Here is a 21591-nt window from a genome sequence, read left to right as displayed (position 1 = left end):
TATAAAATAAGCATGCTAATAGTGCTTTCTCCTTGGAAGAAAAGCTATAACCAACCTAGACAGCATATTAAAAAGCAGAGACATTATTTTGCCAACGAAGGTCAAGGCTATGGTTTTTCCAGTAGTCATGTACGGATGTGAGAGTTGGACTATAAAGAAAGCTGAGTGCCAAAGAATTGATTCTTTTGAACTGTGGTGTTGGAGAAGACTCTTGAGAATCCCTTGGACTGCAAGGAGATTCAATCAGTCCATCCCAAAGGAAATCAGTCCTGAATGTTCATTAGAAGGACTGATGTTGAAGCTGAAACTTCAATAATTTGGCCACCTGATGCAAAGAGCTGACTCATTGGAAAAGACCCTGATGCTGGGAAAGATTGAAGGTGGGAGGAGAAGGGGACAACAGAGGATAAGGTGGTTGGATGGCATCACTGACTCAATGGACATGGGTTTGAGTAAACTCCAGGAGTTGGGGATGGACAGGGAGGCCTGGCATGCTGCAGTCCGTGGGGTTGCAAAGAGTTGGACCCGACTGAGCAACTGAACTGAACTGAATAGTGCTAAGTGACATAATGCATGTCTTATACCACATGCAGTGCTTAAAGCAATTAAAGAGCTCAACATTATGTTAACAATTTGCTACTACATGATTATTTGTGTAAGTCTATTACTGTAAATCAGTGTTTATGTATTCAACAGATTGTATGTCTTTGTTTCTTCTAACCATAAAATAACTTGGATAGATACATACAGAGCATTAAATTATTCAGTTGTTTCACAAGGTGTGTGGAAGTGTTTTAACATTATGTTCAGAAGGATGCCTTATGGTAACCAAAGATAGAATACTAAAAATCAACAATACTAAAAATCAACGTTTTGTTGTCGATTTTTAGTACTTATAGCCAAAAACATTTTATCAGGTATTCAGAATGGGACCTGTTCTATAAAGTATTGCTGTAGAATAGCCGTCATATCAACCTGCTACTGACAAATGCTTTTAACTTGATTAACACTTAACTGGACATGGAACAACAGACTGGTTCCAAATAGGAAAAGGAGTACGTCAAGGCTGTATATTGTCACCCTGCTTATTTAATTTATATGCAGAGTACATAATGAGAAACGCTGGACTGGAAGAAACACAAGCTAGAATCAAGATTGCCGGGAGAAATATCAATAACCTCAGATATGCAGATGACACCACCCTTATGGCAGAAAGTGAAGAGGAGCTAAAAAGCCTCTTGATGAAAGTGAAAAAGGAGAGTGAAAAAGTTGGCTTAAAGCTCAACATTCAGAAAACTAAGATCATGGCATCTGGTCCCATCAATTCACGGGAAATAGATGGGGAAACAGAGACAGTGTCAGACTAATTTTTTGAGCTCCAAAATCACTGCAGATGGTGACTGCAGCCACGAAATTAAAAGACGCTTACTCCTTGGAAGAAAAGTTATGACCAGCCTAGATAGTATATTCAAAAGCAGAGACATTACTTTGCCGACTAAGGTCCGTCTAGTCAAGGCTATGGTTTTTCCAGTAGTCATGTATGGATGTGAGAGTTGGACTGTGAAGATGGCTGAGCGCCGAGAATTGATGCTTTTGAACTGTGGTGTTGGAGAAGACTCTTGAGAGTCCCTTGGACTGCAAGGAGATCCAACCAGTCCATTCTGAAGGAGATCAGCCCTGGGATTTCTTTGGAAGGAATGATGCTAAAGCTGAAGCTCCAGTACTTTGGGCACTTCATGTAAAGAGTTGACTCATTGGAAAAGACTGATGCTGGGAGGGATTGGGGGCAGGATGAGAAGAGGACGACAGAGGATGAGATGGCTGGATGGCATCATGGACTCGATGGACGTGAGTCTGAATGAACTCGGGGAGTTGGTGATGGACAGGGAGGCCTGGTGCGCTGTGATTCAAGCAACTGAGCGACTGAACTGAACTGATACCATACAAAAAGAATCATTAGCATTAACCAACTGGGTCCAATGAAATCTTTCTATTTTTCATTTCAATGAAAGTTTTATGTCATTATTTGAATTATTTACACAAAGTTAAAGTGATAGTAAAAAAAAAAGCTTCGTTAAAATTTTTAATATAATTTTACACTTTGCAAAATGAAATTTTTAATTTATTTTTCCTGGTCTTGGAGATTGTATATACACCAAATGTACAGAGTTGTCTGCTTGTTTGTTTGGGGTTTTTTTTTTTCAGGTTTTAAAACTTTTTATGTGCATATTAAAAAATTGTGCATTCCAGTAATTAAAATCATTTGAACAACAACAAAAAAGTGGAACTCTGATTAAACTGCATTTTACAGCTCACAGGACACCTTGGACCAGCTTGTTTTTCACTCTAGATTTCACTGTCGTCCCACCCAGCTTCCTTCTTCACCAACATGCACATTCTTTTCCTTACTTGTCAGCCAGACAGGCAGATAGATAGGAGAGGAAGGAGAGGTCTAAGTTGTCAGTAGTTCTCCATTCATTTAAACTTGATCCAACCTCTTTGCATCTTACAAAACTAAACAGCTAAAAGAAGTAAAATAAGGCAATGCTTGCGGAATCTACAGTGCATACTGGCGGCTCAAGCTTCAGTACGACTCGCCTGCTTGTTTCTCCTGTTCAGTTGTTTCTTTTGAAGGCAGTGGATTTTTCTCTTGCTTTTCTGTTTTCTTCAGTTTCAATTTCTCGAACTTCTCAATTTCAGCCATACCGAGTTTGTCAGACATGGTTGCGCGGGAACAGAGCAAACTGAGCGCGAGTGAGCTCCGGTCTGTGCAGTGACAGCTGCCAAGTCTGTACAGGGTTTTTGAATGCAACCAACTCCTCATCAATTGTCATGCATAAACCTGAAAATACTGATTACAGATTTTAGATACATCTCTAATAGGTTCTAGGTTATCATTACTTGTGATTTTCTTGTGCTTGTATTATCAAAATGAAATGCTTTTGAAACTGGTTCATAATTTCAGAAAGAATAATCATCTTTCCACGATAGTTGCAAACATTTTCACCTTTAGATTAACAACGGCAACTTCAGTGATCAATAAAAAATCTCTTCATTACTTCTGTATTATTTATTTCATCCCTGTTACCTTTGCATAGATACCTGACTTCAGAATTTTTACACTAAAGAATTGTATCACTAGATCATGATGCACGAACATCATAAAAATTGAAAGAATACTGTCATATAATCTTTAGCAAAATAGGATTGTCCAGATTCTTGTAAAAAAATATTGTGAAATTCTTACAGTTAAATGACTAGCTGGATGAAAATGCTGTATTTTCTTTTTGTCCTTATAAATGTATTGATAATCTATTTGAGAAAATTCATCTAGGATTCTGTCATCTAGAGATACGTGATTTAAGATTTTCTTAATATGATGAATTTCATCGTTATTGGGACAATTTAGAGTGTTGCTACATATAGCTTTGAGTTCATCTTCTGATCCAACCAATATGAAATATTTTCCCCTAATTTCAATAAAGATCTTTAAAAAAAAAAGTGATTACATTAAAATGTTTCCAGACTTGTTTTATGCTTTCTTTAAAAATGATATGACACTCTGGGAAATAAAATAAGAAAATTGCAAGATTACATAACAGATAATTTCCCCATGGCATCATTCTTGCAGACAATGCCATCTGTATTATTTTTCTACAGAGTTAACATTTTAAAGAAATAGTTGAGGGTAATGGGATCAAGATGGTGGAGAAATAGGATGTGAAGCTCACCTTCTTCCATTCACATATCAGAAATATATCCATACGTGGAACTCTCACAGAACATCTACTGAAAGCTGCAGAAGACCTCAGACTTCCAAAAGGTCAAGGAAGTCTCTGCATAATGAGGTAGGGCAAAAGACAAAAAAAAAGAGAGAGAGAAAGTAATCAGGACAGGACCAGTGCCTCTGGGAGGAAGCTGTGAAAAAGGAAATGCTTCTACACATTGAGAAGTCCCCTCACTGGTGGAGACAAAAGGGGCACTTTGGGGCCTCAGAGAGGAATGCAGCAACAGGTATATGGAAGGCAAAGTAGAGAGAGATCTGCATAAAGGGTTGGTGGTAGCCAGCACTTCCCAGCCTAGGACACTTTTCTGTCTGCCTGCTGGGACAAGTTGGGGCTGGGTACTGAGGCTCGGGCTCCAGAGGTCACAGAGAGGACTGGGATTGGCTGCCTGAAGACAGCTTGAGGGGATGAGGATATACTATGGCACAACTGGGGGAATCTAGGAAGAAGCTTGGGCCCACCAGAGGGGCAAGGAGCCATTGTTGGGGCATGCCCAAGGAGAGGCTCAGGCTCACCATTAGAACTTCTTTCTCTGTGTGCTCACAGGCAGCAGGGCACTGCCTGCATGAGCTCCAGTAGTGGGTGCACGTCACAGCTGCCGCATCAGACTCCAGCAGTGGGCATGGACTGCTGCTGCTTCTGTCACCACAGCTGCTGAGGGCCTTGCAATCTAATGTCAACCACTGCCCCCTCCTCCTGGGGGTGTGCAGCCTGCTGCAGCTGCTGTGGAAGGACCTGTGACCAGGAGCCAACTGCTGCCCCCACATCCTGGGAGCCTATACGAGCTGTGCACCTGCACACTCTCTATCAAGGGGATATCAGCCAGAACACGCTGAGGAAAGAGATGACACACATCCACACCAAAAACAGCCTTCACACCAGAAAAAGTATTAAACCCACATCAGCTACACAGGCACACTCTTGCTTATAAATAGCCCTTGAAAACTATAGTAGATAATCATTTCTCCTAAACTCACAGACTAAGAGAAATATAGGCAAAATGAAAAAGCAGGGGAATCATTCTCAGTTAAAGAAAATTCCCCTGAAGGAACAAATAACGAAACAGGTCTCTTCTATCTAATAAACACCAAGTTCAACAAGGAGATAAAATGCTGAAGGAATTAAAAAAGCTACTATGGAAATGCAGATTATTATAAAAAGGAGCTAGAAACTATGAGGAGCCAAGAAATATTAGAGATTTAATTTGCTGAGACTACAGTTGAACTGTAAACAATGAACAGCAGAATGAATAATGCAGAAGAAAAAATAAATGACCTGGAAGATAGGCTAATGGAAGTTACCCAATCAAAAAAGCAGATGGAAAACCAAATGAACAAAAATGAAAGCAATATAAGACTTACAGGATAATATAAAGCAGTCTAATCTATATATTATAGGGATTCCAGAAGAAGAAAGAGAAAAGGAGATTGAAAATGTATTTGAAGAAATCATGGCTGAAAATTTCCCATACCTAAAGAAGGAAACCTAAAGGTGTCCAGATATAGGAATCACATGTATGTTAAACTGCTTCAATCATGTCCAACTCTTCGTGCTACTACGGACTGTAACCCACCGGGTTCTTCTGTCCAAGGGATTCTCCAGGCAAGAATACTGGAGTGGGTGGAAACCCATGCCCTTCTCCAGGGGATCTTCCTGACCAGGGATCGAACCCAGGTCTCTTTCGTCTCCTGCATTGGATGCAGATTCTTTACCACTAGCGCCACCTGTTTGCTTCGTTGTACTTCTCTCTGAGGTTCCTAAGCTCCCCACAAACCCACCTGTGAGGGGATTTCCTATTGTGTGGAAAATTCTCCTTCAGAACTCACTCCCTGGGACAGGTCCCTGTCCTGTAATCCTTTGTCTCCCTTTTTGTCTTTATCTTTTGTCCTACCTCATTCCAAGGAGATTGGCTTGCCTTTCTGGATGTCTGGAATCCTCTGCTAGAAGATGACCTTTTGATGTATTTGTGAGGGAGAAGGTGGCCTCTCTGTCCTATTCCTCTGCCATCTTGAAGCGACACTGTTTGGGTGGATGATCAAAAGGTCATCTACATGTTGAACAGTTCCCTCAGAACATCTTCTGAAGCTGACAGAGGACCCCAGACATCCAGAAAGGCAAAGCAATCTCCTTGGAATGAGATAGGACAAAACATAAAGACAAAAAGGTAGACAAAGGATTTCAGGATGGCGACCTGTCTCTGGGAGGGAGTTCTGAAGGAGGAGAATTTTCCACACAGTAGGAAACCCCCTCACTGGTGGGTTCAAGGGAAGCCTAGAAACCTCAGAGGGAAGCACAACAAGGTAAAATGGAGAAGATTCATCACAGAGATCATGCAGAATGGCAATTTTCAGCTGAGAAGTGGCTCACCCACTTGTGTCCACATGCAGTGAGTGTAGGCTGGGTGTTGAGGCTTAAGCTGTGGGGGTTGGTCCTCAGGCAAAGGACCAGGGTTGAATGCTGCGAAGATACTCTGAGGGGACTAATGTGACATAGCACAGGCCGGACAGGAATCACCAGAGAAACAAAAGGTCATTCCTGCAGGAAGGCTCTAATGCCGCACTCGGACTCCAAGCTTGCTCAGAGAACAATCGACCACACCCTAGTGAATAGTGAAGCAGGGCAAGCCAGCTGCGGTCTAAGGTCCCAGAGGCAGAGAAGCAGGCATGCAACTGCTGGAGGTAGAAGGCAAGGGGCCAGTACAATCTTAGCCCCAGAGATCACATCTACCCATCCATCATCAAGCTGTGAATAGCTGTGGGCCATTACCCATGTCTTCCTGGGATACTGAGTGGCTTAGATCTGCCAAATGTGTCACAACCTGAGACCAACTTCCCCAGGGAAGCTCACAATCTGCCTAACACTGTGGCGACACTCGGGTGGCCCAGCTGGAAGCCCAAGTGGCTTGGCTCTGCCAAGGATCCCACAAACCAGACCTAACTCCGCCAGCAAATGCACAACTCACCTCAGGCTGTGGGGACCTCATGTGGCTCAGCCATGGTGAGCACTCCCCACACATCACAGTGGCATCTGCAGGGCCCTTGCTCCCCATAGCACAGCTGAGCAAGTGAGTCTGGGTGGGCAGCCACTCTTGCCCCCTTGAGATCAGACCTTGGAGAGGGACTGGTAAGCAGATGTGGGCCAAAAATCAGAGTGGAAGTATGAGCAGAGCAAAGAATGGGGACTCCCCAAGAAGTGGCAGATGCAGCAAATTAAAATCTCACAATTAACCTGAGGCTGTGTGCTTTGGTGGCAACTGTGAACTTTGAGAGTAAAAAGCCTCAATGTGGAGCAAGGGAATATCTGTGTCGAACTCACTCCATACTGCCCACAGCAGGTCCACAGATCTTTCTAAATATATTGGAGGACCTTCTGAGCAGGCTAATCAACTGAAGCAGGAAAATAGAGGAATCACATGGATATTCCCCTCACTATGACCCTATATATATTTTCCACCTCCTATTTTTTAATTATTATTTTTCTCCCCATCTTTTTATTTCTCATATTGTCTTAATACGGCTCTTTATTACTCCTTTAATTTTTATTTTTAATTATTTATTTATTTAAATTTTTATTTTTACTTTACTTTACAATACTGTATTGGTTTTGCCATACATTGACATGAATTCACCACGGGTGTACATGCGTTCCCAAACATGAACCCCCCTCCCACCTCCTCCCTCCCCATATCATCTCTCTGGGTCATCCCCGTGTACCAGCCCCAAGCATCCTATATCCTGCATCGGACATAGACTGGTGATTCATTTCTTACATGATAGTATACATGTTTCAATGCCATTCTCCCAAATCATCCCACCCTCTCCCTCTCCCTCAGAGTCCAAAAGTCTGCTCTACACATCTGTGTCTCTTTTGCTGTCTCACATACAGGGTCATCATTGCCATCTTTCTAAATTCCATATATATGTGTTAGAATACTGTATTGGTGTTTTTCTTTCTGGCTTACTTCACTCTGTATAATCGGCTCCAGTTTCATCCATCTCATTAGAACTGATTCGAATGTATTCTTTTTAATGGCTGAGTAATACTCCATTGTGTATATGTACCACGGCTTTCTTATCCATTCATCTGCTGATGTACATCTAGGTTGTTTCCATGTCCTGGATATTATAAACAGTGCTGTGATGAACATTGGGGTACATGTGTCTCTTTCAATAATTTTTATTTTTATAGCCTCCTTTTACATTAAAAAAATAAAAACCACCAAATTTTAAAAAATAAATTCTATATTTTAAAATATTTTGTTTGATATTTTGGTTTTGATATGGTACTTTTGAGAATCCAATTTTTATTCTAGGTTTTTAATTTTTGCTTTTTGATCTTTTATAATTTATTTTGTATATCTGAGAGTCTAATTTTTAGTTTCCATTTTCACTTAGGGTTTGATTATTGGCTTGATTGCTCTTTTCTCTTTTGCTACTCTCTTTTCACCTTTTCCTTCTTTCTCCCTCTGCTCCTTTCTTCTCCTTTCCTTCTTCTCCCTCTTCTAGTTTCTCCCTCAGTATAAGTCTGTAAATCCTTTGAGTGTTCCTGACTATTGAGAATATTTCACCATTAACCTAAGGGTTTTGTCTTCTGTGCTGTGTGGCCTGAGAAGTATTGATGCTACTGTAAGTGATCAGACCTGAACCCCAGAGGCAGTAGATTCAATTCCAGACTTTGGACCATCAGATAACTTCTGACTGCTTGGAGCATTAATAAACAAGTCTGCCCAAAGGCCTCCATGCTGACCCTGAGACCAAGTTCCACCCAAAAGCCAGAAAATTCCAGTGCAGGACACCCCACACATATCCTTCAACAAAACAGGAACACAACCTTGCACATTAACGAACAGGCTGCCCAAAGCCATACCAACCAATAGACACACAAAAACTCTACCAGACATGAACTGGCCTTCAGAGAGGTAAGATCCAGCTCCATCCTCCACAGGCACAAGTCCCCCAACTAGGAAACCTTCACAAGGCATCAGTCTAAATCAACCCATAGTGGGCAGACTCCACAATTAAGAGTAACTATGACCTTCCAACCTGCAGAAAGGAGACCTCAAACATAGCAAACTAAACAAAATGAAAAGACAGAGAAATATGCGGCTGGTGAAGGAATGTGGTAAAAACCAACCAGGTCAAACCCAGGAGGAGGAGATAGGGAATCTACCTGAAAGAGAATTCAGAATAACGATAGTAAAAATGATCCAAAATCTTGAAAACAAAATGGAAGCACAGGTTAATAGACTGGAGGAATAGATCGAGAAGATGCAATAAATGTTTAACAAGGATCTAGAAGAATTAAAGAATAATGAACAATGCAAAAACAGATTAAAAATACACTACAGGGAACCAACAGTATAGTAATTGAGGCAAAAAAAAAAAAAAAAAAACAAACATAAGTAAGTTAGAAGATATAATGGAAATAACAGAAGCAGAGCAGAATAAAGAAAAAAAGAGGACAGCCTCAGAGACCTCTGGGACAACATTAAGTGCCCCAACATTTGAATCATAGCCGACTAATTTTGTATGTTGTGAATTTGCTAAATTCATTTATTAGCTGTTATAATTTTCTGGTGGTATCTTTAGGGTTTCTATGTATATTATAACGCTGTCTGAAAGTAGTGAGAGTTTTACTTCTTGTATTCCAATCTGGTTTCCTTTTATTTCTCTTTCTTCTTAGCCACTGGTGGCTGAGGACTTCCAAAACTGTGTTGAATAATAGTTTCTCTGTTTTCTTAAAGTAGATTTTGAGAGGAAGATTGATGTTTTTGTGTTAAAACTACTGAGATTGTGGGATAGTGTTAAAGGACTGTGAGTTTAACCCATCCCAACTGACAAACATAGTAAGCCATCATAGAAGGTGGTTGCTTTATGTCCAGCTCAACACTTTTGATGAAGTCATGATATATGATTATGCTGTCTAAATACTCCTCAATAAATTTAAATACAAATCAATAAGATGATGTATAGGAAGAAGGCAAATCTTGGGAGATATGATAATTGAGGCCACCCCAATTTTTTGAGGGGTGAGGATAGTAAAAAAAATTTGTTTTTTACTATTTGTTTGTGACTATTATCACTTCTTTAGCCATGAAGTGGGTAGGAGTTAGGATTTAGGATAGTGTGAAATGTAGGAGGAAAGCTCTCAAATCTCTTACCTGGACACCAGGTGAACAGCTTATGGGAAAAGCAACTTCATCTTTATGTTGGACACGTGTTTTAGCTTTTCTTTCATCAATGTATGTATCCATATAGTTTAAAAGAAATATTTTTACAAGGTTTATTATTTTAAAAATACTGTCTACTACACTCTCAATATCTATTCTACAGAGCCCTTACCTTTTTAAATGTTTCTTTTGGTTTTATTTTCATAACCCTGTATAACATGGCTATATTGTCACTTCTTAATTTTTCAGTTTTTGACCTTATCTATGAGAAGATGGGCTTCCCTGGTAGCACAGCTAGTGAATCCCCGCAATACAGAAGACAGCAGTTTGATTCCTGGGCCAGGAAGATCCCCTGGAGAAAGGATAGGCTACCCACTCCAGTATCCACAGGCTTCCTTGGTGGCTCAGATGGTAAAGAATCTGCCTGCAATGCAGAAGACCTGGGTTTTATCCCTAGCTTGGGAAATTCCCCTGGAGGAGGCTCCCACTCCAGTACTCTTGCCTGGCGAATCCCATGGACAGAGGAGCCTGGTGGGCTACAGTCGATAGGGACACAAAGAGTTGGACAGCACTGAGTGACTAAGCCCACTACAGCACAGCATGAGAAGATAGGGCTTCCCTGATGGCTAAGCATTAAAGACTCCCCCTGTGGTGCAGGAGATGCAGGAGATGTGGGTCCAATCCATGGGTAGGGAAGATCCCCTGGAAGAAGAAATTGGAACCCACTCCAATATTCTTGCCTGGGGAATCCCATGGACAGAAGGGCCTGGAGGGCTACAGTCCATAAGGTCACATAGAGTTGGACATGACTGAGCCCACATAAGTGAACAGATGCATGATGAGAAGATAAAGTTTTAACTCACTTCTGCTGTTGCCAACACACACACACACACACACACACACACACACACACACACACACACCCCATTTCCTCAACTCCAATGATCTTAATATAATTTTAACATATTTCAGTTTAAATTAGTATTTATTGTTTACCTCATTACTGTTATGGAAATTGTATACATAGGTGAGCCAACTGGCATGCAGTTGCTTTTGTTTGCATAAAATTTGTCCCTAAAGTTAACTGTCTTCTTTTCAGTTGCTTAGTTTCTTATAAATTTACCTTTTATTCCAGACCTAAACCTTCCCCAATGTCTAAATCTCATTAAAATACAATTTCATGATCCTATAGGAAGATTTCCAAGAGATTTCAGGATTTCAGATTTTGAGGGTGTCCCAGCTGTGCCTGCCCTTCCCCCTCAGGATTCGGAGAATGACCTGGGCCCTCTACTCAAGGGACTTCACTACATCCTAGAGGCCTGGGCATCATTACTGAATCCTCTCTTGTGTTGGTACAGGTTTTTTTCTAGTTGCTTCCTGAGAAAAGGGAAAAGTTGCTACCTTATTCAATTCTCGTGCTTAATAGATCATTTTCTTTAAAAAAAAAAAAAAAGAATTTTTTAAATTTGGAAGTAATTTTCCTTCTGAACTTCAAAAGTTTTGCTGTGTTGTTTTCAACTTTCAGATTTGTATTGTGAATTAAAAAGCCCTTTTCATTTTTAATCCTTTTATCTGACATATTTTTTTTTTCCTCTTAGAATTGTAGGATGCTTACCAGAATTGTGATATTTTTCAAGGTGTGTTGCTGATCCTGCTTACAGTGCCAATTATCTCGCTGTATCTCACAGTGTGCACTGTTCGCTGAACCCGCTGTAGACAAGACACAACCTAAGAGGCTGGAAGAAAATGCAAGGAGCCATAGGAACTGCAGATGTGTTTATTCTCTCCTGGCTGGTGCAGCAGCTGTAGCAGCAGACATAACGTAATACAACATAACCACACAACCCTTCGGGGCTTTTCCAGGTGAAGCTTATATATACTTACAGAACAAAAGTAGCCCGTGGCCAAGCGAGTACCTCCTGACACGCATGTGCAGTGCCATAAGCGATCTCAGCTGCTACACAAGTGCAAGCTCATTGTTTACAGAACGTGGGGTAAGGACATGAGAACATGGGGCAAGCGCATGGTGCCATCTTGTCAATTTCCACACGTGAAGTTAGGCTTGACTTTAAAAAAATCTATTGTATTAGGTTTTTATCAACCTTTTGGGTTTAATTCTGAGAAATTTCTGAGATCTGAAAAATCATCTTCTACTCTCTTTTAATGCTTGTTGCTTTCTTTTTCTTAAAAAAAAACCAACTTATTTTGTTTTTATTAGCGATAATTACTTTGCAATATTGTGTTTTTTTGGTCATACATTAACATGAATCATCCATGGGTGCACATGTGTCCCCCTAGACTGAACCCCCACTCACCTCCCTCCCTACCTCATTCTTCTGGGTTGTCCCAGAACACTGACTTTGAGTGCCCAGCTTCATGCATTGAACTTGCACTGGTCATCTATTTTACATATGGCGATATATATGTTTCAATGATATCTTTCAAATCATCCCACCCTCACCTACTCCCAAGAGTCCAAAAGTCTATTCTTTATATCTGTCTCTCTTTTGCTGCCTTGCATATAGGAATGCCAATACCATCTTTCTAAATCCCATATGCTGCTGCTACTGCTGTTGCTAAGTCACTTCAGTTGTGTCTGACACTGTGCGACCCCAGAGACAGCAGCCCACCAGGCTCCACCGTCCCTGGGATTCTCCAGGCAAGAGTACTGGAGTGGGTTGCCATTTCCTTCTCCAATGCATGAAAGTGAAAAGTGAAAGTGAAGTCGCTTAGTCGTGTCCGACTCTCTGTGACCCCATGGACTGCAGCCTACCAGGCTCCTCCACCCATGGGATTTTCCAGGCAAGAGTACTGGAGTGGGTTGCCATTGCCTTCTCTAAAATCCCATATATATGCATTAATATACAGTATTGGTGTTTCTCTTTCTGACTTACTATACTCTGTATAATAGGCTCCAGGTTCATCCACTTCATTAGAACTGACTCAAATGTGTTCCTTTTTATAGGTGAGTAATATTCCATTGTATATATGTAGCAAAAGTTCCTTATCCAGTCATCTGCCGATGGACATCTAGGTTGCTTCTATGTCCTAGCTACTGTAAACAGTGCTGCAATGAACACTGGGGTAATGTATCTCTTTCAATTCTGGATTCCTCAATGTGTATGCCCACAAGTGGGATTGCTGGGTTGTATGGCAGTTCTATTTCCACTTTTTAAAGGAATCTCCACTCTTTTCTCCATAGTGGCTGTACTAGTTTGCACTCTAACCAACAGTGTAAGAGGTTAAATTTCTCTACACCCCCTCCACCACTTATTGTTTGTAGACTTTTTGATGGCAGTCATTCTGACCAGCATGAGATGATACCTCATTGTGATTTAGATTTGTATTTCTCTAGTAATGAGTGATGCTTAGCATCTTTTCATGTGTTTATTAGCCATCTGTATGTCTTCTTAGGAGAAATATCTGTTTAGTTCTTTTTCCCCCTTTTTGATTGGGTTATTCATTTTTCTGGTATTGAGCCATATGTGCTGCTTGTATATTTTGGAGATTAATTCTTTTTTGGTTGTTTCATTTGCTATTATTTCTCCCATTCTGAAGGCTACTTTTCACCTTGCTTATAGTTTCCTTCATTGTAAAACAGCTTTTAAATTTAATTAGGTCCCATTTGTTTATTTTTGTTTTTATTTCCATTATTTGGGAGGTGGGTCATAGAGGCTCTTGCTGTGATTTATGTCAGTGTTCTACCTATGTTTTCCTCTAAGACTTTTATAGTTTCTGGTATTACATTTAGCTCTTTAATCCATTTTGAGCTTATTTTTGTGTATGGTGTTAGAAAGTGTTCTAGTTTCATTACTTTACACATGGTTGACCTGTTTTCCCAGTATCACTTGTTAAATAGATTGTCTTTTCTCTATTGTATGTTTTTGCCTCCTTTGTCAAAGATAAGATGTCCATAGGTGTGTGGATTTATCTCTGGGCTTTCTATTTTGTTCCATTGATCTATATTTCTGTCTTTGTGCCAGTATCATACTCTCTTGATGACTGTAGCTTTGTAGTATAGTCTGAAGTCAGGAAGGTTGATTCCTCAAGTTCCATTCTTCTTTCTCAAGATTGCTTGGGCTACTCGAGGTTTATTGTGTTTCCATACAAATTGTGATTTTTTTTTTTGTTGTTGTTCTAGTTCTGTGAAAAATACCATCGGTAGCTAGATAGGGATTGCATTGAATCTATAGATTGCGTTGGGTAGTGTACTCATTTTCACTATATTCATTCTTGCAATCCATGACCATGGTATTTCTCCATCTACTTGTGTCACTCCAATTTCTTTCAACAGTGTTTTATACTTTTCTATATGACTGGTCATGGAACAACAGACTGGTTCCAAATAGGAAAGGGAGTACGTCGAGGCTGTATATTATCACCCTGCTAATTTAACTTATATGCAGAGTACATCATGAGAAACGCTGGGCTGAAAGAAGCATAAGCTGGAATCAAGATTGCTGGGAGAAATATCCCAGTGTTTTATAGTTTTCTATATATAAGTCTTTAGTTTCTTTAGGTAGATATATTCCTAAGTATTTTATTCTTTTCGTTGCAATGGTGAATGGAATTGTTTCCTTAATTTCTTTTTCTACTTTCTCATTATTAGTGCATAGGAATGCAAGGGATTTCTGTGTGTTGATTTTATATCCTGCAACTTTACTATAGTCATTGATGAGCTCTGGTAATTTTCTGGTGGAGTCTTTAGGGTTTTCTATGTAGAGGATCATGTCATCTGCAAACAGTGAGAGTTTTATTTCTTCTTTTCCAGTTTGGATTCCTTTTATTTCTTTTTCTGCTCTGATTGCTGTGGCCAAAACTTCCAGAACTATGTTGAATAGTAGCGGTGAAAGTGGACACCCTTGTCTTGTTCCTGACTTTAGGGGAAATGCTTTCAATTTTTCACCATTGAGGATAATGTTTGCTGTGGGTTTGTCATATATAGCTTTTATTATGTTGAGGTATGTTCCTTCTATTCCTGCTTTCTGGAGAGTTTTTATCACAAATGGATGTTGAATTTTGTCAAAGGCCTTCTCTGCATCTATTGAGATAATCATATGGCTTTTATTTTTCAATTTGTTAATGTGGTGAATTACATTGATTGATTTGCGGATATTGAAGAATCCTTGCATCCCTGGGATAAAGCCCACTAAGTCATGGTGTATGATCTTTTTAATGTGTTGTTGGATTCTGATCGCTAGAATTTTGTTGAGGATTTTTGCATCTATGCTCATCAGTGATATTGGCCTGTAGTTTTCTGTTTTTGTAGTATTTTTGTCAGGTTTTGGTATTAGGGTGATGGTGGCCTCGTAGAATGAGTTTGGAAGTATACCTTCCTCTGCAATTTTCTGGAAGAGTTTGAGCAGGATAGGTGTTAGCTCTTCTCAAAATTTTTGGTAGAATTCAGCTGTGAAGCCGTCTGGACCTGGGCTTTTGTTTGCTGGAAGATTTCTGATTACAGTTTCAATTTCTGTGCTTGTGATGGGTCTGTTAAGATTTTCTATTTCTGCCTGGTTCAGTTTTGGAAAATTGTACTTTTCTAAGAATTTGTCCATTTCTTCCACGTTGTCCATTTTATTGGCATATAACTGCTAATAGTAGTCTCTTCTGATCCTTTGTATTTCTGTGTTGTCTGTTGTGATCTCTCCATTTTCATTTCTAATTTTATTGATTTGATTTTTCTCTCTTTGCTTCTTGATGAGTCTGGCTAATGGTCTGTCAATTTTATTTATCCTTTCAAATTGAATTCCTTTTCTTTCTTTTTCTTCTCTGATTGCTGTGGCTAGGACTTCCAAAATTATGTCGAATAGTAGCGGTGAGAGTGGGCACCCTTGTCTTATTCTTGATTTAAAGAAAATGTTTTCAATTTTTTGCCATTGAGAATAATGTTTTCTGTGGGTTTGTCATATATGGCTTTTATTATGTTGAGGTACGTTCCTTCTATGCCTGCTTTCTGAGTGTTTTTTTTTTTTTAATCATAAACGGGTTCTGAGTTTTGTCAAAGGTTTTCTCTGAACCCATGGGGATAATCATATGGCTTTTATCTTTCAATTTGTTAATATGGTGTATCACATTGATTGATTTGAGAATATTGAAGAATTCTTGCATCACTGAAATAAAGTCCACTTGATCATGATGTATGATCCTTTAAAATATATTGTTGGATTCCATTTGGGAGAATTTTGTTGAGGATTTTTATGTCTATGTTCATCAGTGATACCGGCCTGTAGTTTTTTTTTGTGTGTGTGTGTGGCATCTTTGTCTGGTTTTGGTATTAGGGTGATGCTAATCTCATAGAATGAATTTGGGAGTTTACCCTCCTCTGCAATTTTCTGGAAGAGTTTGAGTAGGATAGATGTTAGCTCTTTTCTAAATTTTTATTAGAATTCACTTGTGAAATCATCTGATAATGGGCTTTTGTTTGTTGAAAGATTTTTGAATTCAGTTTCAATATCTGTGCTTGTGATTGAACTTGTCAGATTTTCTATTTCTTCCTGATTCAGTTTTGTAAGGTTATACTTTTCTAAGAATTTGTCTGTTTTATCCAAGTTGTCCATTTTATTGGCCACTCTCTTATCATCATTTGCATTTCTGTGCTGTCTGTTGTAATTTCTCCATTTTCACTTCAAATTTTATTGATTTAATTTTTCCCCTGTTTTTTCCTGATGAGTCTGGCTAATGGCTTGTCTATTTTGTTTATCTTCTTGAAGAATCAGTTTTTAGTTTTGTTGATCTTTGCTATAGTCTCCTTCATTTCTTTTTCATTTATTTCTGCTTTGATTCTTGTGATTTCTTGCCTTCTACTAACTTTGGTTGTTTTCCGCTTTTTTTCTAAATGGTTTAGGTGTAAAGTTAGGTTTATCTGATGTTTCTCTTGTTTCTTGAGGTAGGATTGTATTCCCAGGAACCTCTCTCTTCTCTTAGTACTGCTTTTACTGAATTTATAGGTATTGTGTTGTCGTGTTTTATTATCATTTGCTTCTATGCATTTTTTGACTTCTGTGATCTGCTGGTTATTCAGAAGTGTGTTGTTTAGCTTCCATATGTTTCTTGTTTTTTTTATAGTTTTTTCCCCCCATAGTTGATATGTAATCTTACCACATTGTGATCAGAAAAGATGCTTGAAAATATTTCAATTTAAAAAAATTTACCCTAGCTCAGTTAGTTATCAGTTCATTCTCTCAGTTGTGTACAACTCTTTGAGACCCCATGGACTACAGCATGCCAGGCTCCCCTGTCCATCACCAACTCCTGGAGCTTGTTCAGACTCATGTCCATTGAATCAGTGATTCCATCCAACAGTCTCATCCTCTGTTGTCCCCTTTTCCTCCTGCCTTCAATCTTTCCGAGCATCAGGATCTTTTCCAAAGAGTCATTTCTTTGCATCGGGTGGCCAAATTATTGGAGCTTCAGCTTCAGCATCAGTCCTTCCAATGAATATTCAGGGTTGATTTCCTTTAGGATTGACTGGTTTGATCTCCTTGCAGTCCAAGGGACTCTCAAGAGTCTTCTCCAACATCACAGTTCAAAAGCATCAGTTCTTTGGCATACAGCTTTCTTTATAGTCCAGCTCTCACATCCATACATGACTACTGGGAAATCCATAGCATTGACTAGATGGACCAAGGCTAGATGTGGCGTAATACGTAATGCATTCTGGAGAATGTTCCTTGTGCACTTGAGGAAAAGGTGAAATCCATTGTTTTGTGGTGAAATGCCCTGTAGATATAGGTTAGGTCTAACTAGTCCATTGTATCATTTAAAGCTTGAGCTTCTTTGCTAATTTTCTGTTTACTTATTCTATCCACAGGTGTGAGTGGGGGTACTAAATTCCTCCACTATTATTATGTTACTGTTAATTTCTCCTTTCGTACTTGTTAGAATTTGCCTTAAGTATTGAGATGCTCCTATGTTGGGTGCATATATATTTATAATTGTTATATCTGCTTCTTGTATTTCTCCCTTGATCATTATATAGTGGCCTTCTTTGTCTCTTATCATGTTCTTTATTTCAAAGTTTATTTTGTCTGATATGAGTATTGTTACTCCTGCTTTCTTTTGGTCTCCATTTGCATGAAATATTTTGTTCCCAGCCCCTCACTTTCTGCTTGTATATGTCCATAGGTTTGAGGTGGATCTCTTGTAGACAGCATATATAGGGGTTTTGTTTTTGTATCCATTCAGCCAGTCTTTGTCTTTTGGTTGCAGCATTTAACCCTTTTAAGTTTAAGGTAATTATTAATAAGTGTGAACATGTTACCATTTCCTTTGTTCTTTTGGGTTCATTTTTGCAAAGTTTTTCTGTGTTTCCTGTCTAAAGAAAATCCTTTTGCATTTGTTGAAGAGCAGTTTGGGGGTGCTGAATTCTCTCAGCTTTTGTCTGTAAAGCTTTTGATTTCTCTTTCATATCTGAACGAGATCCTTGCTGGGTAGAGTAATCTTGGTTGTAGGTTTTTCTCTTTCATCACTCTTTGTATGTCCTCCCATTCCCTTCTGGCCTGAAGAGTTTCTACTGAATGATCAGTTGTTATCCTTATAGGGATCCCTTTGTATGTTATTTGTTGCTTTTCCCTTGCTGCTTTTAAAGTTTGCTCTTTTTATTTAGTTTTTGTTAGCTTGATTAATATGTGCCTGGTGATGTTTCACCTTAGATTTACCCTGTTTGGGATTCTGGGTTTCTTGGACTTGGGTGGCTGTTTCCTTCCCCATTTTAGGGATGTCTTCGACTATTAGCTTTTCAAGTATTTTCTCAAGCCCTTTCTTTTCGTCTTCTTCTTCTTCTGGGACACCTATGATTAGAATGTTGGAGCATTTAATGTTGTCCTGGAGTTCTCTGAGGTTGTCCTCATTTGTTTTTATTTTTTATTTTTCCTCTCTGCTTCATTTATTTCCACCATTCTGTCTTCCACTTCACTTATCCTCTTTTCTGTCTCAGTTATTCTAATGTTGGTTCTCTCCAGAATGTTTTTAATCTCAGTTATTGCATTGTTCATTATTGATTGACTCTTCTTTATTTCTTGTAGGTCTTTGTTGAACATTTCTTGCATCTTCTCAGTCCTTGTCTCTAGTCTATTCATCTGTAACTCCATTTTGTTTTCAAAGATTTGGATCATCTTTACTATCATTATTCTGAATTCTTTTTCAGGTAGATTCCCTATTTCCTCTTCTTTTGTTTGGTTTGCTGGATTTTTACCATGTTCCTTCACCTGCTGGCTATTTCTCTGTCTTTTACTTTTGTTTAGCTTGTTGCAAGGTTGTGGTTCCTCTTAATTGTGGTATCTGCTTCACATGGGTGGGGTTGGACCAGTGGCTTTTCAAGGTTTACTGGTTGGGGAAACTTGTGTCTGTATTCTGGAGGTTGGAGCTGAATCTCTTCTCTCTGGAGTGCAATGAAGTGTCCAGTAGTGAGTTTTTGGGTGTCTATGGGTTTGGTATGGCTTTGGTCAGCCCATCTTTTAATGTTCAGGGTTGTGTTTCTGCTTTACTGGAGAATTAGCATGGTATGTCTTCCACTAGAACCTGATGGCTCTTGGGTGGACCTTGGTTTCATTGTAGGTAAGAAGACTTCTGATTGGGCTCTTGTCTGTTAATATTCCATGCAGTCAGGAGTTCTCTGAAGTTCTAGGGTTCTGGAGTTGTGCCTTCTGCCTCTGGGTTTTGGTACTCCTTACAGTAGCCTCAAGACTTCTCCATCTATACAGAGCAGAAGATAAAACCTCTAGGTTAATGGGGAAACAATTCTCCACAGTCAGGAACACACAGAGAAATTCACAGAGTTATATAGATAATAGAAGAAGGAGGAGAGAGATAAAGGTGACAGGAGGAGAAAGGGGAGAGTCAAAAAGGAAGAGAGCAATCAAGCCATTAATCAAATCCCCAAGTGAAAATGGATTCTGAAGATTCAGTTCTTAAAGGTCAAAAAGTGATAGCAAATATCAAAAAGCAATAAGAAAACACCTAGAATAGAGTTTAGACTCTCAAAAACACAGTATAAAAAATACAACACAAAGTAAATCACAAAAATTAAAAGAAATATATATGGAATTTGGTTTTATAAAATAATTTTTTTAAGAAAAGTAATCGATATAAAAAAGAAAGTTAAGGGAGTTAGAAGTAAATTTGTTTAAAAAATTAAAAAGTGATAGTAAAAATATATCTAGAAATTTCTCTGGAGCTGCTGCGGGCATGTGGGGTCACTTCAGTGTCAGATAGTCCCTTGTTCAGGCCCCTCAAATATGCAGTCTCAGCATTAACTGCAGTGTTTTAATCTGTTTCACCTGTCACTCTGAGGGCAGTTGCCCCTACTTTGTTTATTTTGACTTCCTCTGTTTGCAAGTCTCCAGTGTCTAATCTCCACCCTGACATGAGGGGGTGAAGGTGGCCACTTATTCAGGCTCACTTGTTCAGGCTCACTTGTTCTGTTGTGCTCTGGAAAAGGAGGGACACTGCAAGCAAATACTGCTGTCACATGTGGTGAATGCTCACAGTGGATGGACCACACTGGGTTTGCCTCAGCCCAAGGCAGCTTGTACTTCCTAGGTCCACACTGCTCCAGGGTGTTTTGCAAGTACACTGTCCCAAGTGGACCCTGTGTCTCATGCACTTCCAAGGTCTCTCAGCCACTCAGGTTCTCGAATACTCTGCAAAGGCACAGAGCCTGGTGGGCTGTGTGTTTTGTGCCCTTCCCAGGTTCAACATGCTCAGGTGACCAGGTACTTGGCAAGAACAATGTCCCAGGTGGGCCGTGTGTCTTATGCACCTCCCCAGTCCTGGCTGCTCTGTTTCCTGGATGCACCACAAGGGCACAGTCCGAGGTGTGCTGTGTGTCTCCTCTGGGGAGCTGATCTCAGGCTGTGACACTCCTGGTGGATGTGAGCCATCCAGGATCCCAGAAAGATGTGGTTAGCAACTGGCAGCCTGATCACAGTTTGGTGGAAAATGTGGTCTTTGGGGCCAAGATTGCAGCGACCCCTTGCTTTCCGACTGATTGTTGCACACCTGCCTCTGCCTCCAGGGAAGGAGGGCCCTAAATGGCAGTGGGCTTGCTCTTCTTTGGTATTCACTAAGTCACAATCCTTTGTTCTGTGAGCACTCCAGGGATCACCATGTGGCATTAAAGCCTTTCAAGGGAAAGGTCCTTTTTTTTTTTTTTTTTTTTTGGTCCTTCTGGTGATCCCACAGTTTGGCTATGTCACATTTAGTCCCCTCATATTGTTCTCAGGGCATTCAAGCTTGGTCTTTACTCTAAGGACCGATGATGCAGCCCATGCCTCCCTGCCCAGCCCCCACTTGCTTCTGGCCATTGCAAGCATCTGAGCTGCTCCTGCACTAGCAGTTGCAGTTAGATGCATATTCTGTGGGTTTTTTGTTTTGTTTTGTTTTGTGTTTTCCTAGTTATGGTGCCCTCTGAGATTCCAAAGCTCCCCACTGACACATCTGTGAGAGGGTTTCCTATTGTGTGGAAGATTTTCCTTCATGACTCCTTTCCTAGGACGAGTTTCCTTCCCTAAATCCTTTCTCTATTTTCATCTTTTATATTTTGTCCTACTTCCTTTTGAAGAGATTGCATTTCCTTTCTGGGTGTCTGGTGTCCTCTGCTAGCGTTAAGAAGTTTTTTTGTGGAAGTTGCTCTATATT

At 39.8% G+C, this 21591-nt stretch overlaps 1 protein-coding gene across 1 annotated transcript; it reads right to left on the bottom strand.

Moving 5' to 3' along the window:
- Positions 1 to 2584: 2584 nt before the first annotated feature.
- LOC138095441 (thymosin beta-4-like) lies at positions 2585 to 2722 on the bottom strand. The gene has a single exon (XM_068991493.1). It carries the CDS (start codon positions 2720 to 2722, stop codon positions 2585 to 2587), a length of 138 nt encoding a protein of 45 aa, XP_068847594.1.
- Positions 2723 to 21591: the final 18869 nt, after the last annotated feature.

This window comes from Capricornis sumatraensis, chromosome 19, assembly GCF_032405125.1.
Source record: "Capricornis sumatraensis isolate serow.1 chromosome 19, serow.2, whole genome shotgun sequence".
NCBI classification, from domain to species: domain Eukaryota; kingdom Metazoa; phylum Chordata; class Mammalia; order Artiodactyla; family Bovidae; genus Capricornis; species Capricornis sumatraensis.
Note: the sequence above shows the minus strand (reverse complement) of the source record. Positions and strands in the feature narration are given on the sequence as shown.